This window comes from Eschrichtius robustus, chromosome 13 (genome assembly GCF_028021215.1).
Source record: "Eschrichtius robustus isolate mEscRob2 chromosome 13, mEscRob2.pri, whole genome shotgun sequence".
In the NCBI taxonomy this organism is placed as follows: domain Eukaryota; kingdom Metazoa; phylum Chordata; class Mammalia; order Artiodactyla; family Eschrichtiidae; genus Eschrichtius; species Eschrichtius robustus.
Genome location: NC_090836.1, coordinates 106440765 through 106453184, shown reverse-complemented (window position 1 = coordinate 106453184; position 12420 = coordinate 106440765). Strand labels below are relative to the sequence as shown.

Genomic DNA, 12420 nt, shown 5'->3' with positions numbered 1-12420 from the left:
CTTGTGTCTCCGGCTCTAGGTCCTGCTCCCCCGCTGCCCCCACTGCCTGGAGAGGGTGGCCATATCCCCCTGGTCCCTGGTCAGAGCAGCCATCTTCACCCTCCCTGCTCCCTGAGGGCCAGTGGGATCTGAGTTGGACAGGGCGTGATGTCCACCAGCAATCAACCCGCTGCCCTCAGAGGTTCATTGGGCAGGATCTGGCCCAGATCCAGACCTGCCCCTTCACTCAGTGGTCAGGGAGGACACGGGTGGGGGCTGTTGAGGTCTCTGGGAGCAAAGGCCTGCCCTTCCCCAGGGTCAGGGAGACAGCTTTCCTTTCCTTCCTGGTTAAGGGGAAAGAGGGCTGCTTCAGCCTTCGGGACACACACTGAGCTACCAGCCCCTGCTGCTCACTGCAGCTCAGGCTGGGAAGGCAGGGTATCCCCAGGATAGGGACCTTCTATGCCTTTGCCCTAGGCCCTGGGGGTGGGGGTGGGGATCATCTGAGAGCTGGGCCTGCAGAGGCCTGGTCAGTGTGGGTGCTGGTCCTCAGGTCTCGGAGAACCCCTGGAGACCAGGCTGGGCCAAGTCCTGTGGCGGGGGGGGGGGGGCGGGGATGGGAGCAGAACTGGGACATGCCCCATCTGGGAGTCTGGCCTGATGCAGGACCCTTCTGGACCCCTGGACCCCAACACAGGGAGTAAGGAGGCCAGCAGGGGGCTTCCTGGAGGAGACAGGTGGAGTGCCACAGGCAGCCCAGGGCACGAAGGGCACGGGGATGGGCGGTTGTGGCTCCAGTGACAGCAGGCTGCCCCCACTGACAAGCCTGCAACTCCTCAGCACCCCGATCAGATCACCGCGCAGACCAGCTGTAAAGCTGCTCTGGCCAGGCCGGAGCTGCTGAGCTGCTGATTCATGGCACAGGGCACAGAGGGCGGGGCAGGGGGCCCTGGGGATCTTATTACCCCACTCTCAGGTCTGGGCCACGGGGCTGGGGGCTCTGTCGTCCAGCGGCATCTGGTCCAGGATGGGGCCAGACCCATGAAATGATGCCCCCACCTAAGGGTAAGGGGGCACCCACCGAGAGAGCCCCAGTAGGGCCCCCCTTCACCCCTGGGGTCAGGCACACCTCCCTGGAGAGAGTGGAGAGGCTCGGGCTGGGCTTTGAAGAGCAAACCTGAGGGCCTCCGCTGGGCAGGGGTGGGACAGGCAGAGGGACGAGCAAATCTCTGGAGCGCTCTCCACCCAGACGGGGGCAGCGAGGAGGAGCAGCCTTCAGAGCACAGGGGCCCAGGGGGACCTACAAAGCCCACCCTCTCTGCTTCCGGCTTGGGAGGCAGCCTGAGTTTGGGAGACAGAATCAACTTCTTCACTGGGAGAGGGGGATGGAGGCAAGATAGGGGCCGGGGAACCCCGTACTGGGGGGTGGATGGGTCAGCCCCAGGGTGAGGGCGTCCTGGGGGCGGGGAGTTGGAAGTGGGCGGGGCTGGTGGACAGTGGTTTGCGGTTGGGGGTAGCAGTGGACAAGCTCAGGCTGCCAGGACGGGCCAGCGCCCTGGGGGCGCGGTCGTGAGGAGGAGGCGCGAGCCCCACGGCGCCCCGCTGACACAGCCTCCACTCGGGTCCGCGTAGTTCATCCCGAGTGCGGAGTGCGGAGGCGGGCCGGGGTCTCGGGCGCCGCGTCTGGGTCTAGGCTGGGACAGAGCTGCGGGGCGGCGCTCCCCTCCCCCAGCCTTCGGCCTCCCCGGCGGCGGCCGCCGCCTCAAGTTTCCGGAGGGGCCGAAGGGCGGAAGGGGCGTCACGTGCGCGCGGCCCGGGGGCCGGTTGGTCCGCCCGCAGGGGAGGGGCCGCGCGCTACCCGGGCGGGGGCCGGGCTCGGGCCGGGGTCGGCGGCTCCGGAGAGCCCGGACGCGAAAGCCGGCAGCAGGGTGCCCCGGCGGCGGCGCGGAGCCGGCTCTGCCCGCGCGGTGGCCCGGGGTGCGCGCCAGGTCGTCTCACGGATCCCGGGTCCCCGGCCCTCGAGGCGAAGCGCCCGCGGGGTCCGCGGCGGGGGCGGTGCCCGGCCAGCCATGAGCTCTCCGCAGCTCGCCCGCAAGGGCTTTTACCGCCAGGAGGTGACCAAGACGGCCTGGGAGGTGCGCGCCGTGTACCAGGACCTGCAGCCCGTGGGCTCGGGCGCCTATGGCGCCGTGTGGTGAGCACAGGCCGGGCGGGGTGGCCGGGGGCGGGGTGGCCCGGGCCTCCCGCTAAGCGGTGCGCCCCGCAGCTCGGCGGTGGACAGCCGCACGGGCGCCAAGGTGGCCATAAAGAAGCTGTACCGGCCCTTCCAGTCCGAGCTGTTCGCCAAGCGCGCCTACCGCGAGCTGCGCCTGCTCAAGCACATGCGCCATGAGAACGTGAGTCGCGCAGCCCCCAGCTCCGGGCCCGGCGTCCATCACCTCACCTCTGCTCATCTCCCTCCTCCCCCCAAATCCTGCCCCGAAGACCCGGTCCCTTCTACCCAGACCCTGGGCTGCTCCCCTGGGTGGCGGGGCGGGCGGAGGCGAGGGGTCAGGCAGTGTCCCCGGGGGTGGGGGTCACAGTGGTGAGGGCCGAGCCCCGCCTCGTGCTAAGAGAGCTGCTTCCCCGGGGTCTAGTCCGCTCCGCCTGGGCCAGTCCCGGGAAGGACTTAGCTCTTTGGCGTCTTCCCGGAGCCTCATCTGGCTCCTCGGCCCGGGGTCTGGTCAGGGGACGGCCACTTGCCCAGGCCGAGGGGATCCTCCAGGTCTCACTCCAAACCCTGCCTCCAGCCAGGAGCCCCGAGGTGAGAGGGGACCTCAAGTGGGAGGAGCGGTTTTCCTGGAAGCGGCACTTAGCCTCTCGCGGGCATCCCCCTGCCGCCCCACCCGACCCCCCTCCTCCAGCCCCTCTCCTGACCCCACTCCGCCTCCTGAGCCTCAGCAGCTCCTCAGCGGCCGGGTGCCGCCGCCTCCCTCCAGCGCTGCCTTTCATAAACCCCTTTTTCTGGAGGAAGTAGGCTCTGAGAGGCTGAGGTCCCAGTCCTGCCCCTTCTGTGCCCGCTTCAGGCCTCCTCCCCCTCCCCCCAGTCCAGGCCGCCCTCTGCGCTGCGGAGGCCCAGAAGCCTCCACCAACCTGGTGGACCCCGTTTAACTTCCGGGATTCTTGCTAAATCCTCCTCCCGATGCCCGGGCCTCACCTGCCTCCAGGCCCCTCTGTGGACGTCCCACTGTTCCCTCCTCCCGCCCGCCCACGTCTCTGGCCCTGGTGGCTGCGTTGGTCATCTAGCTGTCCCTCCACCTAGTGTCCACTCTCACCTCACTCCGGTTTGTCTCCGTATAGCAGCCAGGGGACACATTCAGCATCACACCGATTTAAACTCTTCCGCCGTGGCTCCTAGGATTAAAGCAAGCCTTCACCTGGTGTCGAGGGCGTGCTTGGGTTTTCTTCGGCTTCTTTTTGGCTGCTCCCTGGCCTGGTCCTCGGCCACCTGGCCTCTCTCCCCGTATTCCTCAAGCGCTCCGAGTGTTCTGCCTCCTGCCCGGCCACCATTCGCATGACCTCTGCCAGGTGTCCCCCTGCCAGCACATCCACCTGTCCCTCCAGCCACTGTGATGTGCAGGCCTCCTGGGGTCCCTGGAGGCCCTGTCACCAGAAGCCCCAGGTGCCAGTTGTCACATTACCTGTCTGCTGTCCATCACCCCCGACCAGAGGGCTGCGGGGCCCGGTCTGGCTGTCGGTTTGGTCATAGTGCTGCCTGCCTGGACTTCTCTGGCAGAGGCATGGCCCCTGGAAGGGCTTGCTAGATACTGGCTGTCCCCACACTGTTCCTGGGTCTTCAGTGGGGATAGGAAGAGTGGGAGGAAGGGCCAAGGGGCTGGAGCTCCTTGGATGGCTGGGAGCTGACCCAGACTTGGGGCTGCCCCTCCCCCAAAGGATCCCAGCTGTCACCATCCAAAAATAGCCCTTGTTTATGGGCATGTGTGCCAGGGCAGGGTTGAGCTGCCAGTGGGCAGAGCTGGGCCCTGTGGGCAGCGGGGGGAGACCAGGACAGCTGCAGGGGCCTTTCCTGCCCAGAGCAGGGTGTGCCCTCCGCTGTATCTGTGTCCCCAGCCCACCTGGTGCTCTGGCCTCCTCCCCAGGTAATTGGGCTGCTGGATGTGTTCACACCCAATGAGACCCTGGATGATTTCACAGACTTGTGAGTGCCGGCCTGGGGCTGGCCGGGCAGAGCAGGTGGTGTCGGGTGGCTCTTGGGTGTCTGCTTCAGGTGTGGCGTTGGCAGGTGGGCCGCTTGAGGCAGGCCTTGCCTTGCAGCCTGGATGGGGGTCAGGTGCACACTGCCCACCCGCTCACCGCACCACCGTCCACCCCCTGCTGCATGCCCCGGGGACCCACGGTGCTGGTACCACTGGGTGGATCTGGGCCTCCTCCTCCAGTGCTGGAGGTGTGAGCCTTGTACCTGAGCGTTTGTTAGTGGGTCCCGTGCTCTGGAAGCTTGGCGCTAAGGGTGTGGCCTGCAACTGGAGCTGCTGACCTTTGCTGGCGGGCAGGGGGGACCCAGTGCTGCCCTGCGCCTGCCCGGGTGGCCACCCCTGGCCTCACACTGCTGTTGGCCGAGAGCCAGGGGCCTGGCCCGGGAAGGGCGGGGCAGGACAGGCTCCTCGTTGCCTGACCTGGCAGAGGTCAAGGACTCATGCTGGCAGGGTGTCCTGGCGGGGTGCTAAGCATCCCTCCCTGTGTCTCCGTCCACCTGCCCAGCTTGCCCCTCTGACCCAGATGTCCTGCTGTCACACCCCTGCCCGCAGGCACTTCCCTCCTTTCTCTCGCCCCCTCCCCTGCCTATGAGCCTTGGTCTCCCAGCCCCTAGGCCACCCTTCAGGAGTCCCCAAAGCACAGTCCGACCTGCCTGGCATCGCAGGGCCCGGTGGGTGGTCGGAGGGTAGAGCCCAGTGCAGTGCTGTGGGAGGTGGGGACCGGGTGCTGCGGGGTGACAGGGTCTTCCAGGGCCTGAGCCCAGGCCCACGGGCGTGACCCTGGCTGTCTGGCCCCTCCCTGACCCCGCAGTTACCTGGTGATGCCGTTCATGGGCACCGACCTGGGGAAGCTCATGAAGCACGAGAAGCTGAGTGAGGACCGAATCCAGTTCCTCGTCTACCAGATGCTCAAGGGGCTGAAGGTGGGGACATGGGGGGGCCTCCAGAGTGGGTGGGGTCCCCCTAGGCGGGGCCGGGGCTCTGACGTTCCTGCGCACTGACCGCTGCTGGCCCCTCTGTGTCCCCACAGTACATCCACGCTGCTGGCATCATCCACAGGGTGAGTCCTGGCTACGGTGGGCGCTTCCCCTGGCTGTGGGCGCGCGAGGGGCTCCACCTTTGGAGCTTCCTGTCTCACCCGCGAGGGGGCACCCTGCCTGCACACAGCCTGGGGGTTGTGCACCTCCACCCTTCCTGGAAGGGCTGCGGGGTGGCCCGGCCTAGCCCGATGCTCGCACATTCAGTAGCTGCCCGGGCCCGGGCGCTTGCGCCCTGGCGGGCGGGGCTGCACGGCCACCTTTCTTCTGTTCCCAGGACCTGAAGCCCGGCAACCTGGCCGTGAACGAGGACTGTGAGCTGAAGGTATGTGTGGGGTTGGGGGCTCGGGGCCCCCCCCACACCTGCCCATTGGCCCGCCGGCCCCTTGGCCCTCAGGCCTGGAGGTGGACTGGCCCAGGCCCAGGCGGAGGGACAGACCACAGCCATCCAGGCAGTGGCCGAGCAGCTGATGGGCAGATGGGCCCTGGGGAGGCACTGGGTGAGGTGGCACGGGGGACACTCCCATACCTGCTTGAGGGGAAGGGCGGGTGGTGTCCCCAGCTCCCCGTGCCTGAGCCAGGGCAAGGCTGAGCAGGCCTTCCCAAAATCGCTGGCTGGGGCCCGGCGGTTCGCAGGGAGTGGAGGAGCAGGGGCAGGAGAGCCCCCTGGGGTGCCTGTTCTAAGGGTCAGGGGCAGGCATGGTCGGTTGGGCTGGGTGCACTGGCTGTGGGGAGGAACCCGCAGGGAGGCTTAGGGGTACCTGGCTGCGACCTCGGGCCCCAGAGGGTTGGCACGAGGCCCCGGTGTGCCCAGTCCCCTTGGGGTCTTCTGGACCACGGCTGGCCCACCCACTCCCCAGGGACTGCTTTGCCCCACCTTCTGATTCTGGCTGTAGATCCTGGACTTTGGCCTGGCCCGGCAGGCGGATAGCGAGATGACTGGATACGTGGTGACCCGGTGGTACCGGGCGCCTGAGGTCATCTTGAATTGGATGCACTACACACAGACGGGTGAGGAGCTGCCCGGAGATGCGGCCCCGCGGCACCAGCTTCCTAGCCCGCCTCTGCCCGAGCTGCTCTGCGGGGAGGCTGCTGAGCTGGGCCGGGGCTGGGCAGGGCGTGGTAGGCTCGATGGCTCCTGGGCCCATGCCCCCCTCCACTGCCCCCACTCCCGCGTCTGTGTGTGCCCCCCTCCCCAGCCCACAGGGCCCTGATGGAGGGGCTTCTGTCTCAGTGGACATCTGGTCAGTGGGCTGCATCATGGCTGAGATGATCACAGGGAAGACGCTCTTCAAAGGCAGCGACCGTATCCTACACTTGGAGCCGGGTGCGGGGGAGGCTTGCCCTACACCTGCGGGGAGCAGGCCAGGCACACTGCCCAGGCTGGGTGGGTAGGTGAGCTCTGCTCTCTGGCCCTGCACTGTGCTCCTGACCTCAGCCAAGACCTAGACCAGCTGAAGGAGATCATGAAGGTGACAGGGACGCCTCCCCCTGAGTTCGTGCAGAGGCTGCAGAGTGCCGAGGTCAGTCGGGAGCCGGGCGTGAGCTGGAGGCCTGGGTCTGGGCCTGGGGGCCGGCGCCTCACCCTTTCTTCCCACACAGGCTCAGAACTACATGAAGGGCCTCCCTGAGCTAGAGAAAAAGGATTTTGCCTCCATCCTGACCAACGCGAGCCCTCTGGGTAGGGTGGGACTGCGGTGGGCATGGGGTCAGTGACATGGGTACTGGGGCCTGGGACCCTCCCCTCGGCCTGGCCTGATCCGCCCTTCCCCCAGCCGTGAACCTCCTGGAGAAAATGCTGGTGCTGGATGCGGAGCGGCGGGTGACGGCGGCCAAGGCGCTGACCCACCCCTACTTCGAGTCACTGCACGACACAGAGGACGAGCCCAAGGCCCAAAAGTACGATGAATCCTTTGATGACGTGGACCGCATGCTGGACGAGTGGAAGCGTGAGTGGGGGGCTCTGGGCAGGGCCTGTGGCTGGACCCCACCAGCCCCGTGCAGGTGGCCAGGGCTCAGAGTCCTGGGTCCCCCCACCCTGGGATGCAGGTTAGGTGAGGAACACAGTGGAGGTCGGGGCAGCTGGGCTTCCGGGCCAAGGCCACCTGAGCACTTGGCCTCTCCCGGCCCCCAGGCCTGCCAGCGTGCCTCCCCATGTCTAGGCCAGAGGCCGGGCTACCCCGGAGGCCCTCAGCACCCACTCCCCCAGGCCTCTGCTCATACCTCTTGAATCTTCTGGCCTGTGTGCCCCTTTCAGGACCCCTCCTACCTAGACAGCTGCACTCCCCTCTCGTCCTGCCAGCAGGATCAGGTCCACTCCAGGCAGCCCATAGCACCTCCCCCTTCCTCACTACCCCTCGCCCGTCCCCTCTAGCCCCACTGAGCACTTCAGACCTCCCTTTACCTGTGCTCTGCATCTCCAGGCTTTGCATTGGCCTGGAGACCAAGGGCCCCTCTCTTCATCTCTGAGGGCTCCCAGCACCTGCTCAGCCTGAGGCTGGGCTCGGATGCCTGCCCAGTCCCCGGGCCTCCCTCTGCTGGGGCCCTGACGTCCCATGCTGGAACGGGCCTTGTCTAGCTCCACTCCGGCATGGCAGGCGTCTTCTCTCGGTGGCTGCGGGACCCGCCTGGGGGAGCAGGGACGTCTGAGGGCAGCAGTTAGCGCCGACGGAGCTGTGGCACTGGTCGCCACTGTCCTAGACCCCGTCCTGGCTGTGCCTCAGACCTGGGGCCGCGGTCCTGGATGTGGGGGGTAGGGGTGGGGCTGGACGGGTTGTGCTTCTCAAACCACATTCTTCAGGGTCATTGGGGAGCCCCAGCAGGGGCTCTGCCCTTATCTGTGCTGTGTTTTGTGCTTGTAAGCTCTCTGTTGCTAGAAAGATAACAAGAAGACCGAAAACCATGGGCCACAGGATCCTCTCTGCGGTCTCCGCCACAGACTGTAGTGAGAGCTTTTGCTTTTACTACAGACCATGGTGGACACGTGGTCTGTTTGTGGTTGAGCCCCTGGTCAGGAATGCAAACTCATCACCTCCTGTTTCCCCGGGAAAAGCCAGCTTTACAGCAAGGACCTCCACACAAACCTTCCCTGTGTGGATGGGCTCCCGCACCAGGGTTAGATGAGGGCCTGGGAGGCACCCCACGGGGTAGGGATACAACTGTGCCGTGTACTGTGCAAACCACACAGACCACCTGCTCTAAAGGCACAGTCCTTCCTGAACTGGGCTTGTGGAGTACCAGTGGTCCCCCAAACGGGTGTTCCCGTGGCCAGGTGAGCGTGGGCACCCTGGGGTAGGTGGCGCGGAACTGTCCTTTTGCAGGCTGCTCAGAGGGGAGGCAGAGCAGCACCCCCCTTCCTTTGGGACGGCTTGCTCTGGGCATGGTGCAGGGGACCTGAGCACTGGTGAGGAAGCTGGATGCTGCAGGTGGTTGGTGGGAATTCCACACTCGTTTATAAATTTATTTATTTATTTATGTATTTCTGGCTGCACTGGGTCTTCGTTGTTGGGTCTTAGTTGCTGCGCGTGGGCTTTTTCTAGTTGCGGTGAGCGGGGGCTACTCTTCGTTGCAGTGCGAGGGCTTCTCATTGCAGAGCTTGGGCTCTAGGCGCGCGGGCTTCAGTAGTTGTGGCACGTGGGCTCAGTAGTTGTGGCTCACGGGCTCTAGAGCGCAGGCTCAATAGTTGTGGCGCATGGGCTTAGTTGCTCTCCAGCATGTGGGATCTTCCCGGACCAGTGGTCAAACCCATGTCCCCTGCCTTGGCAGGCGGATTCTCAACCACTGCGCCACCAGGGAAGTCCCCACACTTGTTTAAACCTTTATAGATGTTCTGGATCCAGAAGCTGGGGTGTGCCCTGGTGGGACCCTGAGCAACTCCACTCAAGTGAACACATTGGTTTACATTCCTCAGATGTCCTCTGTTCACTGAGGCATGCTGTGGAGCCAAGGCCACCCTAGGGGCCGTGGGTGTGGGTTACAGGAGCCCTGTCAGGGTGGACAGTCCCTGTGGATGGACACAGGTGGACTTGCACATGTGGGACAAAGGAGCCCACCTGGTGCCTGAACCCCAGCGGTGATCTCTGACCCTGTTATTTTGGGGAGCGGGTGGGCCCCCTAGTTCAGTGACTAACAGCCTGCGCTCTGGGCCTCCTCTCTCCACCCCCACCCCAAGTGGAATCTCATGGGACTTATCGCTGGTCCCTGTGAGCACCAATGAGCTGGGCCCAGTGCTTCGTCTTGGTCACTGGCGTCCCTCCTTGGTGCGCACTGTGGAGCTGTCTTAACAGGTGATGGGCCCCTTCTCCCGTGACTCTGTCCCTCTCACCCTGCCCCAGGTGTCACATATAGAGAGGTGCTCAGCTTCAAGCCTCCCCGACAGCTGGGGGCCAAGGTCTCCAAGGAGACGGCCTTGTGAATACCCCTGGGCCCTGGGCCTGGAAGGGAGATCCTGTTTGCCACTGGGACCTTGGCTGGGGCTTGCATCCCAGGAGTCCCCTCGTTCCGTGGAGCCTCTTCTGGAAGCCTGTTCCCCTGCTCTCAGACTCCACCTCAGCCTAACCTTGGAGGAGCATCTGGACTTTCTGGACAGGACGCCCCCCTGACCTGGGGCTGGGCTCTGACCCCCTGAGCAGTGGTCCCCTCCCCCAGGGTGCAGCAGAAGCCTCAGAACCTGTGGGGTGGGATGGGGTTTGGGGTCAAAGCCTAGTCTCTGACCCTGCCTGTTCTGGACTGTGCTGAAAAGGAAGGACGGGAGGGTGCAGAGCACTGACTCAGGGACACGTCTCCTGGGGGCGTTGGTGTGGACGCTCCTGCACCACCCCCCTTAAATGTACATTGGCCACGTGGTGTGGCCACATGGCTGGAGGAAATAAACCCTTTTGTAGCTCCCACTCTGCTTCACTTCCTGATTCCTGGGCTGGATCTCCACCTTTAGGCTTCTGTATGGAGTAAGGGGGCTGGCCTGGGAGCCTCGGCCCCGTCTTGAGCCACTGGGCCTGGGCACCTCCTCCCTCCCAGGTCACAAAGCTGGTGCCCACCTACCCCCAACCCCCCGTCCTGTGCCAGTAAGCCCCAAGTCTGGAGCCCCCCACGTTAGGGCTTGGCCCTGCCCCTCTTGTGGTGTGGCCTTCCTCTAAGCTAAGACCCTGGACCCAGACCCAGGGCAGGGCCTGATGGGGGTGAGGGGGTTAGGGTCCAACTTGAGTCTCAGTCCCAGGTGTTTGGGCTCCCTGCGCTCTCCAAGGCCAGGTTCTTGGGGAGGTGGGGTCACGCTAGACACCTCCAGGCACCTCAGGTGTCTGAGACGCCTGTGCCTTAGAAGCGTGGTTTCTGTGCTCTGTTTCCTGCGCCTCCCCCGGCCGTGCCGCACCGCCATTGGCGAGCCCGCGGAGCCCTCTGCCGGCCATTCGACATCTCCGAGGACTGGCAGCTGGGTCAGGGGCCACTCTAGGGCTCCTGCGCCCGCCCTTGCTTCTCTCACCTGTCCTCCGGCAGGCGCGCCCAAAGCGGGGCCAGGCCGTCACCCTTCTCCCGGCATGGGGCTCAGATGGACGCGCCCAGTTGGTCCAGCCGAATACGGTCAGACGAGTTGCCAGAGTGGATACACGCCTCCTCCACCCAGGGGCCCTCCCGCGCCTCTGACGGAGCCCCGCCCAGGCCCTCTGCTCTCAGCGATCCAGGCGGGGCGGTCTGGCGCAGGCCCCGCCTTCGCGGCCACGTGCCCAGGAAGGCCAATCAGCACGCCGCTTTCCAGCCGCCGTGATTGGCTCAGGGGCGGGCACGTCTTCCCAGAGCCCCGCAGGCCGCGGGCTACCCGCGCCAGCAGGTAGCTTGGCCAGGACGGTGGCGATCCACGCGGGGCTGCTTGCCGCGGGCAGCGGGGCCCTGTCAGGGCCTCCCTCTGCATCCATCCCACCTTGGGGATCGCCCCCGAACGGCCGGGGCGACCAGAGAACGGGACTGGGGCACGCCCGCCCCAGGGCCCCACCTCCTAGATTTCAGGGCCCCTGCTCACGTCCCGCCTCCAAGAGACCCGCCTCCAGGGCTCCGCCTACAGGACCCGGGACCCCACCCGCGGCGGCCCCGCCTCTAAGATGCCCGCCTTCCCAGACGCCCCCCCAGGAACCGCCCCCCCCATCCAAGCCCTGCCTCAAAAAGGTCCGCCCGGGCCCCGCCTCCAAGACCAGATCCCGCCCATGTCCCCGTCCCCAAAGACCCGCGGGGTCTTCAGTCCCCAGAACCTCTCCGTTTGAGGCCGGGGGCTCCCTGTTTCCTCCCCTCTTTGGCCATCTTGTTCTTGGCTGGGCCCGCGCCTCTTCCTTTACTGGCCTCATTCGTTCACTCACTCATCCCTCGCCCAGACACTCCCTCTGTTGGCCTCCGCCCTGCCTCCCCCGACGCTGCGCCGCTCCTGTCCAGCTTCTCTGCCGCAACCCTGACCCTCCGACTCTTCCGCTCTTCGGTCAGGGGTCTTCCTGGAGCTTAAATCGGATACTGTCACTCCCTTCTTGAGCCTTGGGGGCAGCGCTGCGCTGCGGCCGGGCTAAGCCACGACCACCGTCCCCTGTCGAGGCTCTCTCCTCCTTGTGGCCTTGCCCCTGAGGACCCTCGGCCTCGCGCTCCTTCCCGCGTAGCTCCTCCCTGAGCCCTTGCTGGGGGGCCTCGGTCAGCGCTGGGCGCAATGGGCTACTGACGCGTCTGACCCGTGGCCTGCGGGGTCAGGGTGGGCCTGGGGGAGGCTTGGGGCGGAGGGGCACGGACCCGCGTGGCTCGGCTCATAGCACGCAGGTGGGGCCTACGTGACGGTCCGCAGGAGCCTGGGCACACTGGCCCTCCGTCCTCGCACCCGTCCCCTCCGACTTACGCAGGGGCGCCGAGGCCGGCGACCCTCTCCCAGCTCCGGCGAGAGTAGGAGGCGGAGCCGCAGCTGGAGGGAAGGGCGGCGTGGGCAGAGCCCCGAGGGGCCCAGTCTTCGGCCCGCCCCGCTGCATCGGGGCGGGGTTTGGGGCAGCCGGAGGCGGGTCCATGCCAGGTCCGAGTTGGAGGAAGCCGGAAGCCAAGCCCCGCGAGCCACCCTATCGACCCCTGCCCAGCTCTGGCGCCAGCCGGGCCTGGGGCCTCCTTCCTGTCCGGGCTCCGCGCCCGCGCCCCCG

The 12420-nt window shown here is 66.2% G+C and overlaps 1 protein-coding gene across 5 annotated transcripts; it reads left to right on the top strand.

Annotated features, from left to right (window-relative positions):
* Positions 1 to 1496: 1496 nt before the first annotated feature.
* Positions 1497 to 10158, top strand: MAPK12 (mitogen-activated protein kinase 12). Of its 5 annotated transcripts, XM_068559859.1 has the most exons (12): positions 1497 to 2173; positions 2246 to 2375; positions 4119 to 4177; positions 5044 to 5155; positions 5263 to 5292; positions 5547 to 5594; positions 6166 to 6280; positions 6504 to 6575; positions 6713 to 6792; positions 6872 to 6950; positions 7045 to 7218; positions 9604 to 10158. In XM_068559859.1, the coding sequence occupies exons 1-12, from the start codon at positions 2049 to 2051 to the stop codon at positions 9681 to 9683; spliced, it is 1104 nt and encodes a 367-aa protein (XP_068415960.1). In that variant the 5' UTR covers positions 1497 to 2048; the 3' UTR covers positions 9684 to 10158. The 5 variants fall into 5 exon arrangements, with proteins under 5 accessions (XP_068415960.1, XP_068415959.1, XP_068415958.1 ...); XM_068559858.1 differs by lacking the exon at positions 9604 to 10158 and having other exon boundaries at positions 6719 to 6792; positions 7045 to 9596; XM_068559857.1 differs by lacking the exon at positions 9604 to 10158 and having other exon boundaries at positions 7045 to 9596.
* The last annotated feature ends 2262 nt before the right edge of the window (positions 10159 to 12420 follow it).

Bases quoted from the DNA above. Each gene is read 5' to 3' on its own strand.
- MAPK12 (XM_068559857.1), top strand. From the start codon at position 2,049: ATGAGCTCTCCGCAGCTCGCCCGCAAGGGCTTTTACCGCCAGGAGGTG. The intron at 2,174-2,245 runs GTGAGCACAGGC...TGCGCCCCGCAG, and splicing joins GGCGCCTATGGCGCCGTGTG to CTCGGCGGTGGACAGCCGCA. The intron at 2,376-4,118 runs GTGAGTCGCGCA...CCTCCTCCCCAG, and splicing joins AGCACATGCGCCATGAGAAC to GTAATTGGGCTGCTGGATGT.